The sequence below is a fragment of the Lipotes vexillifer genome, unplaced genomic scaffold (genome assembly GCF_000442215.2).
Source record: "Lipotes vexillifer unplaced genomic scaffold, Lipotes_vexillifer_v1.1 scaffold861, whole genome shotgun sequence".
Lineage (NCBI taxonomy): Eukaryota > Metazoa > Chordata > Mammalia > Artiodactyla > Lipotidae > Lipotes > Lipotes vexillifer.
This window is the reverse complement of record NW_006784231.1, coordinates 236,025-261,024: the sequence shown is the minus strand read 5'-3', so window position 1 is coordinate 261,024 and position 25,000 is coordinate 236,025. Positions and strand designations below refer to the sequence as shown.

General features: G+C 39.8%; 1 protein-coding gene across 1 annotated transcript in view; it reads left to right on the top strand.

The window, feature by feature from the left end:
• The window catches only part of RAB27A (RAB27A, member RAS oncogene family), a 58,731-nt gene that overhangs the window by 13,534 nt on the left and 20,197 nt on the right, over window positions 1-25,000 (top strand). The window contains exon 3 of the mRNA XM_007456611.1: window positions 17,949-18,123. Coding sequence (XP_007456673.1) covers window positions 17,971-18,123 — 153 coding nt within the window. The 5' untranslated portion in view covers window positions 17,949-17,970. The remainder of the gene's footprint in view (window positions 1-17,948; window positions 18,124-25,000) is intronic.

Below are 25,000 nucleotides of genomic sequence, written 5' to 3'. Positions count from 1 at the left end.
CATTTCACTTTTGATATCCTGGGCGGGGTGACATTTTGCTTCCTGATTATCTTGTCTTATTTGTCCTTTGTTGGAAGTGAGTTCATTTTATTTGCTCATCCCAATTACCAAGTTTTTGAGGGTTCGCATATTTCTCTTGTGCCATTTGTAGTTGCCAACACAGTACTGGGCCCATAGAAACTGCTTATCAAATACTGTTGAGTTGAATGCAAATATAATTTAATTTACCAAAAAAGAGCAGCTAGGGACTTCCCTGGTGGCTCAGTGGTTAAGAATCCGCCTGCCAGTGCAGGGGACACAGGTTCGAACCCTGGTCCGGGAAGATCCCACATGCTGCAGAGCAACTAAGCCCGTGCGCCACAGCTATTGAGCCCTCGTGCCACAACTACTGAAGCCCGTGAGCCTATTGCCCGTGCTCCGCAACAAAGAGAGGACACTGCAATGAGGAAGTCACACACTGCAATGGAGAGTAGCCCCGGCTCGCCCAAACTAGAGAAAGCCTGTGCACAGCAACGAAGATCCAACACAGCCAAAAATAAATAAATAAGTAAACGTATTAAAAAAAAAAAAAGAGCCGCTATCAGTGGAGCTCCAAGACACCTTATGAGTCATTCCTGAATGAAATCAGCAGGGGACAGAGGGAAACAGAGGAAGGAAAAGCCTGTCAGAGAAAAGCCAGATGGTAGAGACACAATTAGCAATTGAGTGACAGCTGGCCTGTTTTAAGTCCAGCGGTGAGGTGTGGAGGGGAAGCGACACACAAGAACAGTCCCGGCAATACGCAAGTTTACTGGGGAGCTGAGGAATGGGAGAGGAGTACTCAGAAGTAGTGTAATACCCGTCCAAGTTAACCAAGATAAAGCACTCATACATATTGAGAAAACATTGGTTAAAGGAATATCCAGAGCCTGATGTAGCCTAGGAGGACTGGTTTCCAGGGTGAGAGTGGAATGGGTAGAGAAACTTTTGGCTTAGTTCGTGATCATACTGTTAATTACTGAGACTGTGAGAAGAGGAACATAAGTAGGTGAGGATGTTGCCATTGAAACAATTTCCCTTCCCCTTTCTCTACTACGGTGATCAGTAGGGTCTCAGTCCTGAGCCCTGATGGTCAGAAGTGAAGGGAACGCAAATGATTGCACGTGTCCTCTGTGCACAGAGGTGTGTTGTGATGGCCAACTCCATGGCTTTTCTGATTGATACTGCTTCATTTCGCTTTCTTCTATGTGTATTTGCCCAATAAATTAGTGAGGTGCTTTAGAAATTCCAGTACTTTGGTAACTAAGCTATATTCCCGATTCTGCCTTTTTCCCAAAATGGTCATGAAAATCCACTGACAGACCTCATGCCCCAGATTTTGGTTTGGAAAATCACACTGCATCTCCTGAGTTAATAAACATTTTGCATCTTAACAAAATGTAAAACCTCTTGTACTAGAATGTATGTGGTAAATGTCCACTTTCCTAAGAGAAGCTTGTTCTCTTGCTGATTCATAGTTTCCTTGCTAACACAGAATCTTTATTTTGTGTTAGCAAATCTATATTGAGGTTTCTTTATTCACTCTTTTTTAACAAGGCCCTGTAAATTCTTTCTGAGCGGCCCTCTTGCTTACTGACTTTGGTCCCTATATTCTTAGTCCCCTGCCTTCAAATATCTTTCTCATAGGTACATTCAGAAAATAGGGGCTTGGGCCTTTCTCCCCTTCTGAGATGGCCCACACTCTGTCTGTGGAGTGTGTTTCTCTCTAAATAAATCCACTTCTTACCCATCCTCCCCCCCCCAAAAAAAAAAAAATAGGAGCTTGGTTCCCATAGGAACCAAGCCTTATCCCAGGCTTGGCTGGTGACAAAGACAGGTATGGCTTTGGGAACCAAGTTCTAACCTGGATGCTTGACTTTTCCATTTGCCCAGGGCAGTAGGAGGAAACTTAGTGAAGGAACCTGTTTGGGTTGATTAGGGAGTCTTTGAAATTGGATAGGTTAATCAGGGGAGAGCAAGTAGATGGAATAAATTGCCCTGACTTAGAAAGGAAGAATCTCTCTGGCTTTTGATAAAGTAACAACTACCTGGGTCTTTTCTAGGTGTTGTTCCTACTGGCTCTGATGAGCAAGCGGTCTTCCCAGTCTGTATGCCTAGCTGTCCAGAATTCCTCAAATCCACAAGCCATCTCTCCCCTTTTTGATCTGCTCCTTCCTTTTTTGGTGTTTGACTTTGATGTGACTTTGTCCACCTGTCTGGGACCTCCATTTGTATCTACCCCTTCTGGCCTGAAGTTGGTTATATGCCATCTTCATATGAGGCTGCCTCCTCTGGTAGGGAACACTAGGGATTGCTCTGTTCCCGTCTTCCCCATGCCCTTTCCTCCTTCCCTGGAACTTTCTAATGGTTCTAAGTAACAGTCCTTTCTTTCTTTTTGTTTTAAATTAAATTAATTAATTTATTTGTTGGCTGCGTTAGGTCTTTGTTGCTGCGTGTGGGCTTTCTCTAGTTACGGTGAGCGGGGGCTACTCTTTGTTGCGGTGCGCAGGTTTCTCATTGTGGTGGCTTCTACTGTCGTGGAGCACGGGCTCTAGGCACCCGGGCTTTAGTAGTTGCAGCACGTGGGCTCAGGAGTTGTGGCTTGCGGGCTCTAGAGCACAGGCTTAGTGGTTGTGGTGCAAGGGTTTAGTTGCTCCGCGGCATGTGGGACCTTCCTGGACCAGGGCTCGAACCCCTGCATTGGCAGGTGGATTCTTAACCACTGCGCCACCAGGGAAGTCCCAGTAGCAGTCCTTTCATATGAAACATTCCTCATGACATAGCCACTAGCTGGAACAAGGGGTTCTATGGAGAAAATACAATACTAGCAATTTCTTTTGAATTTATAGAAAAAAGTCAAGTTAGTGGAGAAAATTTTAAGTTTTTCTCCCATCAGTATTTTTTTAAAATTTATGCTTCTTTGTGTTATCCTGTGCTGTACTTTAGTACAAAGTGGCTTCTGACGTAGCACAAAATAATATACTCTCAATTATTTTAAGTTGGCTATATCAACATTTCACTGTGGTCTTCAAAGCATATCTTGACTTCTGAGGGTTCCACCCAAGCATAGGTTGTTGAGTCCATTGAGACTGACGTGGCTATGCTTTATAATGCCCTTTGGGAAAAGATCACCAGTGTAGCTGGTTATAAACATCCTCCCAATAGTTCCCTTTTTCAAGAACACTGGTTTTCTGTCCCAAGGGGGATGCTGCCCCTTGCTTCATTTCTAGCCAGTTTGATCTAGATTTTCCCTGGACTATTCAGCCTTAGATCCACAGCTCTTCTTTCCCTTTGATTGACCCAATGATCATTGTCCTTTCCTACAGACTTAATTCTGTGAAGCTCCAGGTAGCCCTTCTTGGAATTCTTACCAGGGTCACCCAATACATTCCAGATTTTCAATCCCAGATAAGAAGAGTCCTAAGGTTGTGGTAAGGGGATGAGATTTGAGAGATGGCATTTTTAGGAGATGTTGAATAAAAAAGTGTAGCATACCTTGTAATGAGGTGTCAGTTTGAGGTGTTTAGGCAGGCAGGAAGTGTTGGGTACAAAACTGAAGGTAAACGAGATGATTCAGAGCCATTGAGGTCAAGCTTTCCACATTGATTTTCCACATGTGTACAGTGGAGCACTTGTTAGGACTTTCTTGGGTCCACAGGCCTTGGAGGTGGGGTCTTACCTTCACTTCTTTTACCAGAGTGGTTCTACTTTCATGTGTTTTATATGTTAAAGTGCCAGGTAAGATTTCATTTGAAGAATCTTGCTAAAGAAAGTTTGCAACCAGCTGGACCAGAGCACTTTTCTGAGGGAGCGAAAGATTTGCTGCAGTGACATTATGTAGCTTTTCTGAGACGCTATGCAAGAGTATTCAGCTGGCTGTGAAAACACTGATCTGCTATGAACAAGAATTAACCCAAGCTTAGCATAGCTCTAAGTCAGATAAGAAGCTCCCCAAACATAAAATCATCTCTGCAGTGCTCTATAATAAAATGTTAGGATGCAGCATACTGTGTTCATTCCTTATTGCTCAACTGACTGTCCTAACTGAATAAAAGCCAACATGTGCTGAACAGATGTGCCTGAGCCTTTCTGTCATTTACTGAGTGTGGCTCACATATGCTTCCTTAAATATTCTCACAAGAGTGGACATGTGAATCCACTCCAAATTTTTTTTAAAAAGGAAAGAGAATGACAAAAGCCTAGTGCAAATTATAGCCTTCTCAATTAGTGACAGATTTATAAGAATTCCAAATAATATGTATGCACTAAAGGCAGAAGCAAATAACTTAGCCAGACAGTAAGTGAACAATTTGGAGGTCTCTAAATGTGGTATATAACTCATTTGACTGTAACTTTTTATTCCAGTTTAAAAAATAACAATAAAGAGAAAAAGGACATTTGAATAAAAGTTTATAGACTCCTAAAGAACCTCAATGGGTCCCAGAGTTCCACAGACTTGAGGCCTCTCTAATAAGAACTGCAGTGCCTTATTCTTTTATGTTGTGTTATATTCATCTCGTTTAAGACATTGTCTTGTGCTTATTTTCTAAAAATAAATACGATCCAATTTTTTCTCGGAACCTAACAGGTGAAGTAGGAAAACATAAACAAGGATATATCAGATTGAAAAATACAACTAACTAGCTTGAACTAGTACATACGTAATTCTGCATACCACAAACAGGGAATACAGATCCTTTTTATGCAACCAGGGGACATTCGTAAAACTTAACAAATCCCCCCAAATTTGATATTAGGCAGCATTTACTGATTCAAAGGTAATAAAATTAGAAAAAACAACAACAATCGCAAAAAAGCCAACTGTGATCCGACAGGCTGATTTAGAAATAGGCTGGATGGCTGCAAGTACCTCAGTCCTCTTTTGCATAAGTAAACCCAAGGCACGCACACCCTAGTCTATAAAAAGCTGTTGATAGAAATGCAAACAGTCCCTGCTAAGACTGCCTACTGCATAGGTGGAACGGGGCAAGAATCAATAACAAGTATATCAGATTGGACCTGCACCACAGGTGAGTTTCTCTTCTTTCCTTTTGATTCAGCTATTAAAGAATATGATATTTAGGGAGCAGTTAAACATGTATCGTAAGTATATGAAATGGAGAGAGTGGACCTGATCGAGGACCAGGAAGAACTATAGCTGGCTGTTTAGAGCTTATTGACACCAAACGAGAGAGGCTAAGAATCCTGGTACTGTTGTTTTGTGGTGCTAAAACATCAGGAAATAGTTTGATTTTTCTGAGCCTGTTTTACTGTTTTTAAAAGAACTAAGTTAACACATGGTGGAATATTTACAGACACTAGTATTTTTAAATAAATTTATTTGTTTTTTATCTATTTTTGTCTGCGTTGGGTCTTCGTTGCTGTGTGCGGGCTTTCTCTAGTTGCAGCGAGCGGGGGCTACTCTTTGTTGCGGTGCGCCTGCTTCTCATTGCGGTGGCTTCTCTTGTTGAAGAGCACAGGCTCTAGGCATGCGGGCTTCAGTAGTTATGGCGTGCAGGCTCAGTAGTTGTGGCTTGCGGGCTCTAGAGCACAGGCTCAGTAGTTGTGGTGCACGGGCTTAGTTGCTCTGCAGCATGTGGGATCTTCACAGACCAGGGCTCGAACCCGTGTCCCCTGCATTAGCAGGTAGATTCCTAGCCACTGTGCCACCAGGGAAATCCTCAGACACTAGTTTTTTAAACTCATGATTAACTTGTGTCAGTATGCTGCCTTTTCATCAGTATATGGTAACCCCCAAACTGGCACAGTGGAGAAGCACTTGGGTTTCTGAATGGCTCTGTTCCCAGACTTAGCTGGGGGAAAACTTTCCTTATTGGAAAAGCAGAAGTCCCTGAAGGCAGAGTAGCAAATGAGCTTATGGAGGAGACTCCAGTACCTTGAAATTGACATAGCAGCTCACTGTTACAAGGAAAGCACCAGTATTCATGGGCTGGTGTTGTTGGTGTGAGGTCACTACTGAGCCTGTGCTCTAGAGCCTTCGTGCCACAGCTACTGAAGCCCGCGTGCCTAGAGCCCATGCTTCCCATCAAGAGAAGCCACCACAATGAGAAGCCCGCGCACCGCAACGAAGAGTAGCCCCCCTCGCCGCAACTAGAGAAAGCCCGTGTGCAGCAACAAAGACCCAACACAGCCAAAAATAAAAACAAACAAATAAATAAATTTATATTAAAAAAAAGAAAGAAAACCAGCTGTGAAGAGATGGAATCCTGTGTGCTTTCGTAAGCCAGACTGCACCTGAGAAGCATATCCCTGGGGGTGGAGAACGGCTGTGCCCTGGTGTGGTCAGCATGGGTGGGGCTGTGGTGTAGGCAGGACGAGAGAGAGGTGAAGCCCTGTCCGGTGCATCTTAGTGGCCTTTGTAAGTATCTCTGTGCCAAAATGATGCTTCATCTTAGCCTTCAGAGTAGGGTGTGTGGGACAGGAGCCCTCACCATTCACAGTTTCTGCAAATATACAGTTACAGTATCTCATCACAGAAAAGTTGAGGTATGGTCTATGCCCTTTGTTTAAGAAGTCAGGGAAATGGTCACAGTACACTGTAGAAGTCACCCTTACAAAACAACAGTGAAAATAATATCCTGGTATGCAAATGATTGGGTCTGGAAAGGCAGGGTGGTGGTATATTCTGGACACAGTGTCTCTACGGGGTGAATAAATATAGAGTACTCACTCTAGTTTTTAAAAAAGGCAATGGTAAAGGAATCCCTCTTCTCCCCAGCTACTGCCAACTCAAGGATATTAATCTAATTGTTTTTATTATTTGGACAGTCATCCTCAACAGGTCTTGATTCTTTTAATTCACAATTGCTTTTCCATCCTAAAATTTTTCTTGGAATGAAAGAAGCATCGTTGCTCCATCACAAAGTGAAGTGATTCTTTTCTTGATTTGGTGCATTTCCTCTGACAAATCAACATCTTTCCTGTGTTGCAGCACATGAAAAACTTTGAGGCAGGTGAGGTGCAAGAGGGCAGCTAGGTTGTGTTGGTCGGAGGCCTTACAACCCTCGCATTGTTGCGGTCCGGGAGCCACACGCCTGGAGTCGAGTTCCCCGGTAAATGCGACCCGTGTCCCAACCAAGGACACCCGAGAATCACCAACACCAAGTAGAAAGATTAGCAAAGGATTTATACAAGTACAGAAGCTTACACAAACTGTCCGGACAGGGTCCCACTCGGAGAGAAGTGAGTGAGACCCCGACTAACGGTCGGGCGAGGCTTTTATACCCTTCACAGGGCGGGAAGTCCCCAAGGCGGGAGGGAGCTGTTTAATTTTGAATCAGCCAATCAGGAACCCGGTTCTTCCCGCCCCAAGCAAGCAAGCAAGCAAGTTTCTTACAGAAGCCAAAATGTGCTGTTAGCCCTGAAGCTGTTCTTCCGTTTCTTTCGTCACAGCATATTCCGGGAGGACCAGGCTTGGCAAGAATCCCTGACTACATTTCTAGGTCTTAAATGGAAAGGTGTTCTGTGTTTTGCAACCTTGGAAATGTACTTTTTTTTTTCTTTTTGAATTTTACTGTATTTTTTTATACAGCAGGCTCTTACTAGTCATCCATTTTATACACATCAGTGTATACATGTCAATCCCAATCTCCCAGTTCATGGAAATGCACTTTTCAATTTCTAGTCCTTTGAGTGCTACTTGATTTGTAATCCTTCCAGTCCTGGCTGCGGTAGCAGCACAGTCACTCCTAATATTTCCACCTTTGAGTCTTGGGCCCAGGAGTTTGGCATCACTCTGACATAGCCAAAGGCTCTTCACTTCTACCTCTTCAGAACTTAATAGCAGAATTCCCTCTGTGAATCAGTTGGTCTTGCAGCTACCTTCCAGGTAGCTTAGGTCACTCCTCCTTTTCCATTTTCGGAAAATATTTTTACTCCATTCTTTAGGAGATTTATTAGGTTCAGTGTCCCTCTTAAGGAATAGTGGAAAAAGCACCAGTCTTAATGCCATAAGGTCAGTGTTCAAACCTTAATCTCTCGTAGTCATAAGAACAGCTACGATATATTGATCTCCATCATGCATTTTGCTACTCACTTTACACCAGTAGGTGGTGGTTCTCTGTTTGAATTGAGGAGACCCTGACTCCAACACCTATGTCTTACTGTTTTCTATGTGCTCACAAAAAGCAACCGCTGAGTGGGAGTAGACTTTACAGGTTTTGCACTTCTGTGGACTTCTTGGAGAATTCCAAGAATTCTCCAAGAATTTCCTGCTTCACGGTGTCATTAGGAAGCACGTTTAGCCATGGGTGGGACATTCCATTGCAGGGACATGTGGTTGTGGCCATTATGGGGCTACTTTAACCTTATTTGAGATATTACTCGGCAAACCAAACAGCCACTCCTATTGCCACTGTATTGTCTATATTTTACAAAGGACAGATTCTGTAGTACGCCTTTATTCCTATTACCCTGTGTCTATAAAATAAGATGTACTTGTCACAAACTGTAAGTAAATAACACCCAGTATTTACTTTCCATAAATTTCTGTAAACAGTTAAATTCTGATCGTAAAAGAGGCATGGGCAGCAAATAGTGTCCTTTGAGTAAATGAATCGATGATCTCCATATCTTAAAAAAACAAAAAGGCCAGTATCTCATTTGAGTCATTGACAGTGATCTTCCAGAAGAACATTTTCTACTTTCAAGAATCATTCCAGTGCCCCCTTCTTTCTTAATGTGTAGTTGCTTGTATTATTTGACTACTGGCTTATGTTAGTCACCTACTGAGGTGATGGTAACATTTCAGAAATAGTAGGCCTACTCCTGGATTGAGACTGCTTATTTTTTCTTTATTCTGGTCTTTCTCTTTAATACTCATAAGGAATTGCAAATGGCTGAAGGATGCTTTTACAAATGATATATTTGGATGTCCTGGTAGTATTTGGGAATGTATGTTTAATTCAATAGTGTTTGTAGATGATTTTATTTTTTCTCTGAATAACTTACTATGTTGAAATATCATCAAATACTATAATTTAGTCTTTTCACTTTGTGTAATTGGGGAAAATGGAATATTCCTGTGTAAGAGGCACATTTATAAATATTAAGCCAAATTGCATGTAAATTTAGATTGTCAATTTTTAGCTATGCACCTCTCTTCTCAGTGTTAAGGGTGGATCTATTATATTACTATGAAACAGATTCCAATTTCTGTCTATTCTTCAATGCCATTACATTTCTACTTACTTCTTTCTACCTAAGATCTTTGCACAAACAAGATAAGCTCTTTGTTTATAATTTCATCTATTCTACTGTCAACCTATTCAGGAGGGCAGAAACCTATCTACTCACACTAGATCAGAAATTGAGAAGAGGAAGGTCACGTGCACAGAGGGCAGAGGCTATCTCCTCTTGTGGAAATGGGGAGCCCCACTCTTGGGCAGTACACATCTTGCTTTTGCAGTGAAAGTAAATGTATTTCACTTCAGGGTATAGCAATTGCAGCGATCTAAGACAATTGTAGCCAGAGCTCATCTGGTAAACACAAGTTGCCCCTACTCATATCTTGGTACATTATAAAATGCTGCTTTTTTTTTTTTTTGGTTTTTCCTCATGGCTTGTGAGATCTTACTTCCCCGACCAGGGATCGAACCCAGGCCCCCTGCAATGGAAGCATGAGGAGACTTAATCACTGGACCACCAGGGAATTCCCCATTATAAAATGCTTTTATAATGAACACTCTAGTTCTGAAATTGCCAAAAACCACCCAGTTAAAACTCACTGTTGGGCTTCCCTGTGGCGCAGTGGTTGAGAGTCCGCCTGCCAATGCAGGGGACGCGGGTTTGTGCCCCGGTCCGGGAAGATCCCACATGCCGCGGAGCGGCTGGGCCCGTGAGCCATGGCCGCTGAGCCTGCGCGTCCGGAACCTGTGCTCCACAACGGGAGAGGCCACAACAGTGACAGGCCCGCGTACTGCAAAAAACCCCACAAAACTCATTGTTAGATTGGAATGCCAAGGTAGCTTTTGTGATAGAGACCTCTTAAATGATTGCACCTAAATTGACTTTCTTTCTCTATTTTTTCTAAAGGTTCAGGTACTGGTTACATTAAGAATAGGTTGTAAAATTACATGCCTTGCCTAATAAGAACTTGATGAGGCTATATGTTAGTAATAGTATTGCTAAAAAGAAGTTTCTGTTGTTGAACACTTAACACAAACCAAACAATGTGCTAAAACTTTCTGTGGATTATGTCACTTCATCCTTAAAGTAACCCAATGAGGTTAGTAATGTTATCTCCACTTTGTAGCTGAAAGAGAGGAGACTTAGTTTGAAGAACTTGGACCAAGTCACACCAAGAAGAGTCCAGAATCTGAACCCAAGCCTACGTGCCACCACATTAAGAAAACAACGTTCTCTTTATGTCTTACCCAGACATTAAGTTCCACTTAAGGATGATAAAATAGAACCATGTCTACTACCATTCATGACACATTGTAGTTGTTCAGGTAATATTATCCCTCCCTGCTTTTTTACTCTCTGTATTAAATGTGGCTGATAGAGGGAAAATTGGGCTTTTAAAAACTGGCTTATCTGGAGTAGATTTTGAATGATTCTGCTTAGTGATTGGGGATCATAAGGTTGGAATCTTTGACTGAATTTAATAGGAAGTTTCATGGAGAATTTGGGCTATAGTGTGTGTGTTGTGTGTGTGTGTGTGTGTGTGAGAGAGAGAGAGAGAGTGAGAGAGAGCTTTCCCCTTTGCACTTAACTAAAATCAATTTCTTCTATCTTATTTCCTGAAAAGCAATTAAAATATATTTTATTTTTTAAATAAGGAAGAAGATCATTGACTTTCTCTCACCACATGGCAATTATCACCACATGGTACATGTTGAGGAAGTAGGTGTTCCTTGCTTTCTGTTGTTAATCTGATGAGAGTGAGGGTGTAGATCACTTTGAAAAAATATTTGTGTAAGGAGGAGAGATAGATATGAGATGAATAAGAAAGTCTTTTGCCTGTCTCAAATTGAGGGCATTCTTGACTTTTTAGAAGACATTTCCTTGAGGTGTTTAGATGCTGCTTCCTCCAGGAGGTACAGTGTTTAAAGAAGTGACCTTAGGTTCAAGTGCTCTCCATAGATTCTTTTTTTTTCTTTTATTGATAAAATTTATTTTATTTTATTTTATTTTTTACATTTTTATTGGAGTATAGTTGATTTACAATGTTGTATTAGTTTCAGGTGTAAAGCAAAGTGAATCAGTTATACATATATCCACTCTTCTTTTTTTTTTTTTTTAAGATTCTTTTCCCATATAGGCCATTACATCTCCATAGAGTCTTTTTTTTTTCAATCTTATTTTTCGATTAGGGATTCAGTTCTTTCTTCATTTCTAGGAAAGAATATTGCCTTCGTATTGACCCTTCAGAGCTAGACTGCTTGATGATGCTAATAGCAGTTAATACTTATACAGGACTTACTGTGTGCCAGGCACTGTTCTAAACTAAACTTTATATGTATACTCAATCCTCACAACAGCCTTCTGAGATAGGTTTACTGTTGTGCTCCATCGAATCTAAAATGTGTTGATGCTGCATTCTTGATTTTGCTTAGAAGTTGCTAATGAAAGGTTTCACACAACTATTTCCAGTACCACCTTATTTAATAACAATTGTAAGATGTCATGAGTGGGTAAGACTGTGAAATATAAGATGCACCCCACTTTTAAAGAAGAAAGCAGATACATGATAGTATTAATAAAATAGGTTATCATTCCCATTGTTAAGATGGGGATCCCAAGGCAAAAGACATTAAATTTTCTAAAGTGACATGACTGGATTCATATCCAGGTGATTCAACTCTAGAGTCCTTACTCTTAACTTCCACTTTTTTTATGCCTCTCAACAATTCATTGGAATTGAGCGCATGTTAATATGTGGAGAGGCTGCCCAAGACCCACTTCCTCATCCTTTCATTGTGGCATTCATGATAGGGTGGCACCGAGATTCTTCCGAGGGAGGAAGTGTGTGTGATGCATGTATCACCTGCCTTTAGGGCTGTGATGAGGGCTGTTACACTAATGCATGTAAAGTGCCTGACATGTGGGCATCTTACTTATTTTTAGCAAGAGTAGTGCAATTGAGAGGCCTTGATGAGCTAGCTTCCCAAGCATCAATAGGCTGGAGTGCTTGCTGGAAATTGTGTGCACAAAATGTTGTTTGGGTGCCCCAAATTCTGCATTGTGTATTTTTACTGTTTCCCTGTCTGCTCTAAAATGCCAACATAAAAATAATTTGTTATTTCCATAATTGGGGAGTGGAGTATTTTTCATTTTTCTGAAGAATAGGTTCCAGAAACACCACTCAGGACTTGAGTAACAAAAATAAAAAGCAAAAATAATTTTTATTTTTTTTAATTAAAAAAATTTAAAAAATGTTTATACTCTTTTAAAAAATTTTTTTTCTTTTTTAAAAATAAATTTATTTTTATTTTTGGCTGCATTGGGTCTTCGTTGCTGTGCGCGGGCTTTCTCTGGTTGCGGCGAGTGGGGGCTACTCTTTGTTGTGGTGCGTGAGCTTCTCATTGCGGTGGCTTCTCTTGTTGCGGAGCATGGGCTCTAGGCACTTCAGTAGTTAATAAATTTATTTTTATTTTTGGCTGCATTGGGTCTTCGTTGCTGTGCGCGGGCTTTCTCTGGTTGCGGCGAGTGGGGGCTACTCTTTGTTGTGGTGCGTGAGCTTCTCATTGCGGTGGCTTCTCTTGTTGCGGAGCATGGGCTCTAGGCACGTGGGCTTCAGTAGTTGTGGTACGTGAGCTCTAGAACGCAGGCTCAGTAGTTGCGGCGCACGGGCTTAGTTGCTCCGCAGCGTGTGGGATCTTCCAGGGCCAGGGCTCGAACCTGTGTCCCCTGCATTGGCAGGAGATTCTTAACCACTGTGCCACCAGGGAAGCCCTGATTTTCTTTTTTTTTAAATGTGGATCATTTTAAAAGTCTTTATTGAAGTTTTTACAGTATTGCTTCTGTTTTATGTTTTGGTTTTTTGGCCCTGAGGCATGTGGGATCTAAGTTCCCTGATCAGGGATCAAACCCTCACGCCCTGCATTGGAAGACAAAGTCTCAACCACTGGACCACCAGGGAAGTCTCAAAAATAATTTTTAATAATATGAAGATGGTTCTACGTGAAGACCTACCGGAAGCTGAAACTTAACATTTAGTTGTCTTTACCTCATGGTGGTAAGCGGTGGCGAGACAACCACGTATAGGACTGCAACATGGGTTTGGGATTGTAGTCTGCTATGGACTAGAATTATTTTCTCCTGAAAGATGGAATGATTCCGTTAACTCTAGGCTTTGACTAACTGACTGTAAGCTCAGATAAGGAACCTGTCGCCACCAATACCCTGAAAAATCTCTGTCAACAATTTGAAGAACTGCCTGTTCCCTGAATAATTTTATTTCCTAGCAGCTTCCTTACTCTTTAGAATTCTGGTCTCTGTTAACCCAGACCAGCCTGGTCATTGTGACCAACTTAGAGCAAACTCTAAATAGCATCCCAATTTGCTAAAGGTTCCCCCCCAGCTGAAATCTCTATTTTATTGTTGGATTACAGATCAGTGTTTTGCTGCCAGGTCCTTAAGATAAGGCAGGAGGTGAGTTCTCAACCGAGGAAGGCCTGTGTCACTCATCATACCTTTCCCTCTTGTTTATTGTATTCTCCTCTGCCAGTATCCCTTCTCCCAACCTGTTTACTGTACTCCAACACGTACAAGCTGTTCAAGTGTAGAAAGAGACTATACTGTGATGGACATAAATATTTGAGTACAGATTGTCTACAGCTGGGGTAATTATAAGGAAAATTTTAAGTTTGTTGATTTGGTATAAGTTTAAAAGCACCAAACCATTGCTTTTGGTGCTTCTGAGTATCATTTTACATTTTTAGTCTTGAACTGTTTGAACATCCTATCAGTCAACTTGGACAGTTTTGAGCCAGTTTTTACCTTCAACTACAAGCAGTTTGATAAAATTAGAGCAACTATGACCCAGTTGGAGATAGATTTAATTGGTCAGCACTAGCTTGATTCAGTAAAATATGCTCTGAACCAATCAAACCTTAGGTGAGCCAGTCAGAACCTACTTGTCCAGGTCAGAGCTTATTTGAGCTAGCTCAAACCAGTGTGAAGCAGTTTGAGCTCTTAAAACCAGACCTAAATGATTTTGGTTAGATACATGTGTTTTTGTTTTTTTTTTTTAACATCTTTATTGGGGTATAATTGCTTTACAATGGTGTGTTAGTTTCTGCTTTATAACAAAGTGAATCAGTGATACATATACATATGTTCCCATATCTCTTCCCTCTTGCGTCTCCCTCCCTCCCTCCCACCCTCCCTATCCCACCCCTCCAGGCAGTCACAAAGCACCGAGCTGATCCCCCTGTGCTATGCGGCTGCTTCCCACTAGCTATCTACCTTACGTTTGGTAGTGTATATATGTCCATGCCTCTCTCTCGCTTTGTCACAGCTCACCCTTCCCCCTCCCCATATCCTCAAGTCCGTTCTCCAGTAGGTCTGTGTCTTTATTCCTGTCTTACCCCTAGGTTCTTCATGACATTTTTTCCCCTTAAATTCCATATATATGTGTTAGCATATGGTATTTGTCTTTCTCTTTCTGACTTACTTCACTCTGTATGACAGACTCTAGGTCTATCCACCTCATTACAAATAGCTCAATTTCGTTTCTTTTTATGGCTGAGTAATACATGTGGTTTTAACCAAGTGGCTTTAGATCAATCAGAAATGGTTTTGTAGGTAGAATGTCTCTGAACTTAACTCTTTTCCTCTGAACCAGACTGAACCTTTGAGATCCTTTTGAACAAGTATGAAGTTTTTAGTATGGATCAGAGTGTTTTATACAATTTAACCCCGTTCTTAAGCTGGTCACATAACTCTTTTGAAATTGACATATCTACTTAAAATTAATTGAAAATGGTTTGAACCAGCCAAAAAAGAAGGTGATGTTTGCTGACTCGGTAAACTACTCTGAGTCAGTCAGCAATCTTTTGTGCCAGAAATACATGTTTTGAGCTGCCCAGAGGCAATTTCAGAAATTGTTCTAGGTCTTCAGAGCCTGTCTGATGTGTCCAGAACGGGGAGAAGAGAGTGAGCCAACATTTACCGAGTACCCAGCGCATGCCAACCATTGTGCTGGGCACTCCACAAAGAGTATCTCATTCAGTCCTTAGAACAATGGTGTGAAGTAGTGTACATTATCTTCTTTTTCATGGAATGGAAACCTGAAAATCCAAGACTGAAAAACATCTGAGTAGCCAGTATGTGGGAAATATGGAATCCAATCCAGCCCTGCTTGACTTCAGAAGTCACATGTTTCCTGTTAGGCTACCTGGTATGATATCCTACCTGGTCACTTTTAAATCTAACATCCATTTGTAAAAACTTGAGTCATGGCCACAAAGCTTGAGGTAGAATGGACATTGGACTTGAAGTTAGGAGACACCTGTTCTAGACTGTGCAAATGAGTTAAACTCTCTGGGTTCTGTTTCATTCTTTAGCAAACTGAACCCAGAAAATGGAAGGTCTGAGCATTTATTTTCAGGTCAGCAAGGCAGATAATTGTCTAAAGGTGCAGTCTGAAGAGTATAAAATATGATTAATTTCAGTGATGGTGTCTATACCTTCAGTTGTGGTATTTTGTTTGTTAACACTTCCTTTATGATGGTTTGGTTTGGGAACAAACTGTTATATATTGCTGTCATCACGAATAGAAGACAAAACCCATGAAGATCATATGTAGACTTACCTGTGTAATTCTTCTCCCATAATAACTAAACATATTAAATTTTGGTGCAGCAGAGATAGGTTCATCTGTCTTTGAATTCCATTCAGGTAGGTTTAGAGAATTCTAGAAGAGGATACCATTGGTGACAACATTTTCTCCTGTACCTGAAATGATCCAGAAACTAGTTATAAAAATGACCAACTTTTTTCAAAATAAAAGTAAAGAGGAGGGCTTCCCTGGTGGCGCAGTGGTTGAGAGTCCGCCTGCCGATTCAGGGGACCCGGGTTCGTGCCCCGGTCTGGGAAGATCCCACGTGCCGCGGAGCGACTGGGCCCGTGAGCCATGGCCGCTGAGCCTGCGCGTCCGGAGCCTGTGCTCCGCAACAGGAGAGGCCACAACAGTGAGAGGCCCCCGTACCACAAAAAAAAAAAAAGTAAAGAGGAAATAAGGTAGCCACAGCCACTTCTTGCATCATTCTCCTTGCAGAATTTGGAGTTGCTTTCTGCTTCCTCATTTATTTGGAGGGGAGCCCCCCCAAAATGATTCAATGTTATCTGGACCTACTTTTCAGCTCTTAGCTCTTATTTATGAATAACTTGGAGCCAAGTGAGATGCTGTGATAAAACATACTAGAATCTTTATTTGTATCCAAGTGGTCATCTTCTGGAGAGGCATTCTGTTACACACCATTAATACTGGCAACCTGCACCTGTGAGTACAGAAGCTATAACATAGGAAAGCCATCATCTGTACAGTGTCACGCCTCATAGTGTGCAAATAGAATGCCAAATGTCTGTAGAGGCTTTGCCCTTGTCAACTGACCAGCCATATCTGAATGTGAGGCCACAGCTCTGCACTAAGGGACTCTGTGGAAGTCATGGCACCAGCTCTTGGGGATCAGAATTCAGGATTTTTGAGCGTAAGGTGAGTCACCAAATTGAGGATAGGGTGGGGGAGGCAACCTTGAAAATCAATAAATGTCCTTGCCTGAGCTTTTATGAATTCTATGGATCTATAGAAATAATCCTATTGGAAGCGTTGAGAATTGTGGTAAAGTTTCTGGGCAGGAGATGGCTGGGTGAAAAGGGGACAATGAGAGGAAAATCAGCAGCATCTAATGTAGGGCATATGATGTGTATGTGGATGGGTGAATATGTGTGTTGAATAGGCAGGTAGAGTTGTCAGTGGTAATGGAATAGCTGATTGTTTTTCTGATTTTCAGGAATGTTCATCGGTATTAGAAATGGGAGGATAAAAAGAAGTAAGCCTTCCCTGGAGACAGACTATATTTCTAGTCAGACTGATATTTTGAATAGTTTGAATCTATTTAGAGGATAAAAACAAATCTTGAAAAGTGCTGATTGCAAAGGATAGAAAGTAACCATGGTTAGGTCTTGCTGTAAAACCAAGAATATTTCTTCTCAAAGGTAGACTTCTAGCCAATATTGAAGAGCTGAATTGGTAGCATTTCCTGTAGAATACCAAGGCAAATGTAGATAAATGAGCCCTTCATGGTGGAACTCAGTTCTCAAGTGAGCAGTGATATTCTAGAAAGATCTGATTTAATATGTAGTAACAATAATTTGTAAGGAAGCTGCAAACCAAGTTTTACTTGTGAACTTAACATTATCTTTGAAGGAATGATAATCACATGTGAAAATGCATAGGATAAATGAAATTGCCTGAATGTCCAAGTAAAAAAAGAAAAGCCAAGAATGCAGCACTAGGAGACTCTGAAAAAGGAGGGGCAGTTGGAACCACTTGCACTCTAAGAATTATTGTTATTCCTGTAATATTCTCCTTCCTCCTTTCTTTCTTTGTTTTGTCAACTCTTGTTCTACAGGATCTGCGTATAAGCCTTAGTGACCATTATCTTCTTGATTTTCATTCTCACTTGGAATTTTTGTCTTAACAGTACTATAATATGCACGATAAATTTAACCTAAACTGTTAGTTATTTACAAGTTCAGTAGCATCTCATCTAGCAAATGATTAAGTCCTTGGGATAGTGGATAATGTCTAATCCTCTCTTCACAGAACCCTTAGGCACATAGGTGTTACGTAGAAGTACTTGATGAACTGGATATTAAAGGAAGTCATTTAATTCATGGAAGATTCTAATATTTTCTAATCGGTTTTTGGTAAATATACATTTGTTTGTATTTTTCAGGTGAACCCCTGAGTTCTTCATTATGTCTGATGGAGACTATGATTACCTCATCAAGTTTTTAGCTCTGGGAGACTCTGGAGTAGGGAAGACCAGTGTACTTTACCAGTACACAGATGGTAAATTTAACTCCAAATTTATCACGACAGTCGGCATTGATTTCAGGGAAAAGAGAGTGGTAAGTTCTGTATCCTTCTATATAAAAACATAATCTGAGTCAACATTTGCCTGTCTGTTTTGTTTACTTTGTAGGAATTAGGAGGACAAAGGTTGGAATCTAAAATTAAAGGATACATATGAGAGTGTATTATGTTCAGTCTGGGCAATGTGATTAAAGGCTGTAACTGAGGACACTTCATATAAAACCAAGCAGATAAAATAAAAGTGAAGATTTAAAAAAATTTCCTTGATACTCTTTTGGCTGGTATGTTCCTTCTGATTTCCACAAAGTTATTTGTGGAATTTGCTTCGTACCTTTGTTATGAAGCTTGCAATCTTCCCTGCTCCTCATACCCCTGTTTTGTGGGCTATTTCTTCCATTTTTGATATCATTTTTAATGGATTTTCTCTTAATTAAGACCTCAGCTATCGCATGTGAAACACTAAGTGGCAGAACTCATTGATCCCACCAGGAGTGTGAGGTTGGAGTAGGGATGGGATCTGGGAGGTAACCAAGGGAACAGCAAGGTTCTGTAGAATAAGGGAAGAGGATATTTTAAAATATTTTTATTTAATTTATTTTTCAAAGGACAGCAAGACAAGTTATTGTGGGGTAGGGAGGAAGGCAGGAGGTTAGTATGTCCAGGAACTACATTTCTTACTGAAAAAGCAGCTGTTCCCATGAAGCAGGTCAACAAGTAGTCAGGAGATAAATGACAAAAACCCTGCAGTGGAGAGTATTCTACCTGGGAAAAATGAATGGTCTCTGGCTTCTAGGACAGAAATATTCATTCCCTCTGATCCACCCTAAGCCTTCCACTACCAGAGAGTCTGTTCCTTTCTTTTTTTTTTTTTAAGTTATTTTTAAATTGAGGTATAGTTGCTGTACAATATTGTATAAGTTTCAGGTGTACAATATAGTGATTCACAATTTTTAAAGGTTATATTCCATTTATAGTTATTATAAAATATTGGCTATATTCCCTGTGTTGTACAATATATCCTTATAGCTTATTTATTTTATATATAGTAGTTTGTACCTCTTAATTCCCTACCCCATCTTGCCCTTCCCCTATATGCTTGTGATTATATTTATTAACTAATTCCCATTTTATAACTTTGTTTTTAAAAATTAACTTTATTAAGATATAATTTATATAAAATTCACCCATTTAACATGTACAATTCAGTGGTTTTTTAGTATATTCACAGTTGTGCAACTGTCACCACTACCAAATTTTAGAACATTTCATCACCCCCAAAGGAAACCTCATATCCTTTAGCATTTTTCCATTTTCCCTCCCGCAGCCACTAATCTACTCTCTGGATTTGCTCATTTGGATTTATCATGTAAATGGAATCATACAATATGTGGCCTTTTGCGTCTGGCTTCTTTTACTTAGTGTAATGTTTTCTGCATAATGTTGTATCATGTATCAGAACTTCATTCCTTTTTATGATCAAATAGTATTCCATTGTATTGGTATACCACATTTTGTTTATCCATTGGTGGACATTTCGGTTGTTTCACTTTTTACCTGTTATGAACCATACTTCTGTTAATATTCATATACATTTTTTGGGTGAAGTTATGTTTTCAATATACTTATATAGGCTTGGAGCAGATTTGACTGGCTATATGATAACTCTCTGTTTAACTTTGAGGGACTTTCACATTTTTCGGAAGATGCTGCCCCATTTTACATCCTCACCAACCATGTATGAGGGTTCCAATTTCTCTATATCTTCACCAGCTCTTCTTGTTGTCTATTTGATTGTAGCCATTCTAGTGGGTGTGAAGTGGTACCTCATTGCAAGTTTGACTTAAATTTCCCTAATGATGAATGTTGTGGAGCAATCACCTTTTCATATGCTTATCGGCCATTTGTTTATCATCTTTGGAGAAATGTCTGTTCAGATCCTTTGCCTGTTTTGAAATTGGTTGTTTTTTTGTTGTTAAGTTTTAAGAGGGTTTTTTTTTGTGTGTATTCTGGATAAATGTTCTTATCAGATACATGATATGCAAATAGTTTTAGCTTTTACATTTAGATCTGTGATCCATTTTGAGTTAATTTTGGGGTATAGGGTGAATAGGGGTCTAACTTCATTCTTCTGCATGTGTATATCTAATTGTCCCAGCACCATTTGTTGAAAAGACTATTCTTTCCCCTGTTGAATGTTCTTGACACTCTTGTTGAAAATCAGTTGACCATAAATGTAAGGGTTTATTTTTGGGCTCTCAATTCTATTCCATTTATCTATATGTCTATCCTTATGCCACTATCTTGATTACTGTAGCTTTGTTTTAAGTTTTGAAATTGGGAAGCACGAGTCCTCCCACATTGTCTTTTTTCACAATTGTTTTGGGTTCCTTGCAATTTCATATGAATCCTAGGGACAGCTTGTTAATTTCTACAAAGAAGCCGGCTGAGATTCTGATAGGGTTTGCATTGACTGTAGAATAATTTGGTGAGTATTGGCATCTTAACACTATTAAGTCTTCTGATTTGTGAACGTGGAATGTTTTCCTATTTAGATCTTCTTTAATTTCTTTCAACAATATTTCATAGCTTTCAGAATATGTTTTATACTTTTTTATTAAATTTATTCTTAAGTATCTTAATCTTTTTATGCTATTATAAATTAAATTGTTTTCTTAATTTTATTTTTGAATTGTTCCTTGCCAGTGTATAAAAATACAATTTATTTTGTAAGTTGAGCTTGTATACTGGAACCTTACTGAACTTGTTTATTACTTTTAATATAACCTGTACATGTGTGTGTAGGGGGTGTATGTATCTGTGTGTGTATTTATTCCTTAGGATTTCCTATATACAAGATAGGAAATAGATGTTCAGAATTCCCATCTTCTGTTATACTTCTTCCTTTCCAACTTGGGTATGTTTTGTTTCTTTTTCTTGCCTAATCGCCCTGATGAGAACCTCCAGTAAAATGTCAAATAGAAGTGTTCAGAGAGGACATCTTTGTCTTGTCTTTTAGGGAGAAAGCATTCAGTCACCATTAAGTGTAATATAAGCTGTGCATTTTTCATAGATGCTGTTCTTCAGGTCAAGGATATTCCCTTCTGTTCCTAATTTGTTGAGCATTTTTATCATGAAGGGTGTTGGACTTTTTCTAATGCTTTTTCTGTATCTTTTGAAATGGTCGCGTGGTTTTAGTCCTTTATTCTATAACTGTTCTATTCCATTACAAATCAATATTGATTGATTTTTGTATGTTAAACCAATCTTGTTGTTCTTGTGATAAATTCTACTCAGTCATGGTATATAATCCTTTATATAATTTTCTGGATTCTTTTTGCTAGTATTTTGGTGTCTGTATTCAGAGTGGATATTGGTCTGTAGTTTTTTTTCCCCTCATATCTTTTTTTTTTTTTTTTTGCGGTACGCAGGCCTCTCACTGCTGCAGCCTCTCCCGTCGCGGAGCACAGGCTCCGGACGCGCAGGCCCAGCAGCCATGGCTCACGGGCCCAACCGCCCCGCGGCACGTGGGATCCTCCCGGACCGGGGCACGAACCCGAGTACCCTGCATTGGCAGGCGGACTCTCAACCACTGAACCACCAGGGAAGCCCCTGTTTTATCCATTATTGAAAGTAGTATTGAAGTCTCTAAATATTATTGTCAAATCGTTCATTTCTCTTTTTATCCCTATGTATCCTTAATAAATCAGCCCTTTTATCATTATAAAATATCCTTCTTTGTCTCTAATAACTCTTTTTGTCTTCAAGTCTATTTTGTCTCATATTAGTATAGCCACTCCAGCTCTCTCTTTGTTATTGTTTGCATGGTATATATTTTTTTCATCCTTTTCCCTACACCTTTTTGAATCTAAAGTGTGTCTTTTGTAGATAGCATATAGTTGGGTCATGTTTTTAAATCCATTCTACCAACCCCTGCCTTTCACTTGGAGTCTTTAATACATTTATATTCAATATAATTACTGATAAAGTAGGATTTATATCTGCCATTTTGCTACTTGTTTTCTGTGTATCTTATCTTTTTTCTGCTGTTTTGTTACTTCTTTGCAACTGTGTTACATAGATATTTTCTAGTATACTATTTAAATTCCCTTCTCATTTTTTACTATATATTTTTTGAATTATTTTCTTAATAGTTCCCCTAGGGATTACAGTTGTCATCTTAATTTTTAACAATCTAGTTTGGATTAATACCAGTTTGATTTCAATGCCATACTCTGCTCTTATGTGGCTCCATTTCCTACCCCTTACTTTGCACTGTTATTGTCATACAAATTGCATCTTTATACACTGTGTGCCCATCAACACAGGTTTATGATTATTAATTTATGCAATTGTATTTTAATCAGATGGAAGAAAAGAGTTGCAAAAAACCATTTATACTGTCTTTTATATTGACCCACGTAGTTATCTTTACTGGTGCTCTTTATTTCTTTGTATGGATTCGAATTACTGGCTAGGGTCCTTTCATCTCAGCCTAAAGCTCTGTCTTTATTATTTCTTTCAGGGCAGTTCTGCTAGCAGTGAATTTTCTGTTTTTGTTTATCTGAGGATGTCTTAATTTCTCTTTTAGTTTTAAAAGATAGCTTTGCTGGATATAGGATTCTTGGTTGACAGTCTTTTTTCTTTCAACACTTTTTGTCATCCTACTGCCTTTTGGCCTTCATTTTTTTTGATGATAAATCATCTCTTAGTCTTATTGGGATCTCTTGCATGTACTGAATCACTTTTCTCTTGCTGCTTTTAAAATTCTGTCTTTTGATTTTGACAGATTGGTGGTGATACGTCTAGTCAGTATCAGCAAGCTTATCCTTCTTGGAGTTTACTGAGTTTCTTGAATGTGGAGATGAATGTTTTTCATCAGATTTGGAAAGTTTTTGGCTATTATTTCCTCAGATATTTTTTCTGCCTCTTTCTATCTCTCCTATTTTTTATTTTAATTTTTTTATGGGATTGTAGTATGCATATATTGGTATGTTTCATGGTGCTCCATAGGTCTCCAAGACTCTCTTCACTTCTTCTTTTTAATTAATTTATTTATTTTTGGCTGTGTTGGGTCTTTGTTGCTGTGCGCAGGCTTTCTTTAGTTGCGGCAAGTAGGGGCTACTCTTCATTGCCGTGCGCAGGCTTCTCATTGCGGTGGCTTCTCTTGCTGTGGAGCACGGGCTCTAGGCGCATGGGCTTCAGTAGCTGTGGCACACGGGCTCAGTAGTGTGGCTCCCGGGCTTCAGAGTACAGGCTCAGCAGTTGTGGCACACAGGCCCAGCTGCTCCACAGCATGTGAGATCCTCCTGGATCAGGGCTTGAACACACATCCCCTGCACTGGCAGGTGGATTCCCAACCACTGTGCCACCAGGGAATTCCCTCTCTTCACTTTTATTCATTCTTTTTTTGTTTTGTTTTGTGAGTAGACTAGGTGATCTCAATTGACCTATCTTTAGATTCAGTGATTATTTCTTCTGCCAGTTCAAATCTCCTCTTGAGCCCCTGTAGTGAACATTGTACTTCAGTTATAATTTTTAACTCCAGAATGTCTGTTTACTACTTTTTATAATATCTATCTCTTTATTGACATTCTCTATTCAGTAAGGCATTATTCTCATACTTTCCTTTGATTCCTTAGACATGATTTCCTTTAGTTCTTTGAACATATTTATAATAGCTGATTTAAAGTCTTGTAAGTTCAACATCTGGGCTTCCTTAGGAATGGTTTCTTTTGGTTGCTTTATCTGTGTGTGTGTTCCTATTCTTTGTGTGTCTTATAAATTTTGTTGAGAACTGAACATTTAAATTGATAGAATGTAGCAACTCTGGAAATCAGATTCCTCCCCATTCCCAAGGGTTTCTTGTTTTTCCCATTTATTTTTGTTGTCACTGTTTGTTTAGTGATGTTCTTGGTCTAATTCTGTGAAGTCTGTATTTCTTGTTATGTGCAGCTACTGAAGTCTCTGCTTAGTCAACTTAGTGGTCAGCTAAGGAGTGGACAGAAAGTTTCTTAAATTCTTGAGCCAATATATCTCTCAGCTTTCTCTGAGGGACTCTGTGTGTGTGTGCTGGGATGTTTGCTTAATGCTCCTGCAGGCAGTTTACAACTCTGCCTTAGCCTTCACTTCTGCTTGAGAAGAGTCTCAAGGTCAGCCAAAGGTGAGAGATTAGGGCATTTTTAGGTCTTTCCTGGACATATGTACAACCATGCACATGAGCCTGGCCTAGTAGCTTCCAAGGAATATTTTGAAACTTTTCAAATCTCTCTGTGGACATCTCATATCTTATCTTTAAGATTTTGGGTTAGATTTTTGTTAGGTCCAACTGGTCTTGCTGCCTTTGGTAGCTGTGATGTTAAATAATTGCTGCTGATTGCTTTCAACAAATGGTCTAAGGATAGGGTTTTCTCATAGAGCAAGTTAAGTCAGATAAAATAAAGACAAAAAAAAAAGAAAAAAAAAATAAAATAAAGACAAGACTTGGGAATGGAGCTTTACAGGCAGATTTCAGACACTACTCTGGGGATGAGACTTTCGGGGAACTCCAAACCTGTTCTGCCTCTCCTTCCTACAGTGGTTGCTGCACTGATGGTTTTCATAGCTACTGCAGTTGTGCATCTGTTGGTTTTCAAGGCTACAGTGGAGCTGGGGAGGGGGAATGGGAATAGGACAAGTTAAAAAGGCACAAAATTTACAATTTTTACTGATATTCAGCTGTTTTTCTTGAATAGGTGCTCCTTGGAATGTTGCAAGCTTTTGTTAATTTTAAGAGTTTGGAAAAAGTTGATTTTGACTGTTTTTGTCAGTGTTTTTATTGCTTTGATGGAGGAAGAGATTTTCAGAGGCCCTTCCTATAAAATTGTTTTAAGGGCTTCCCTGGTGGCGCAGTGCTTGAGAGTCCGCCTGCCGATG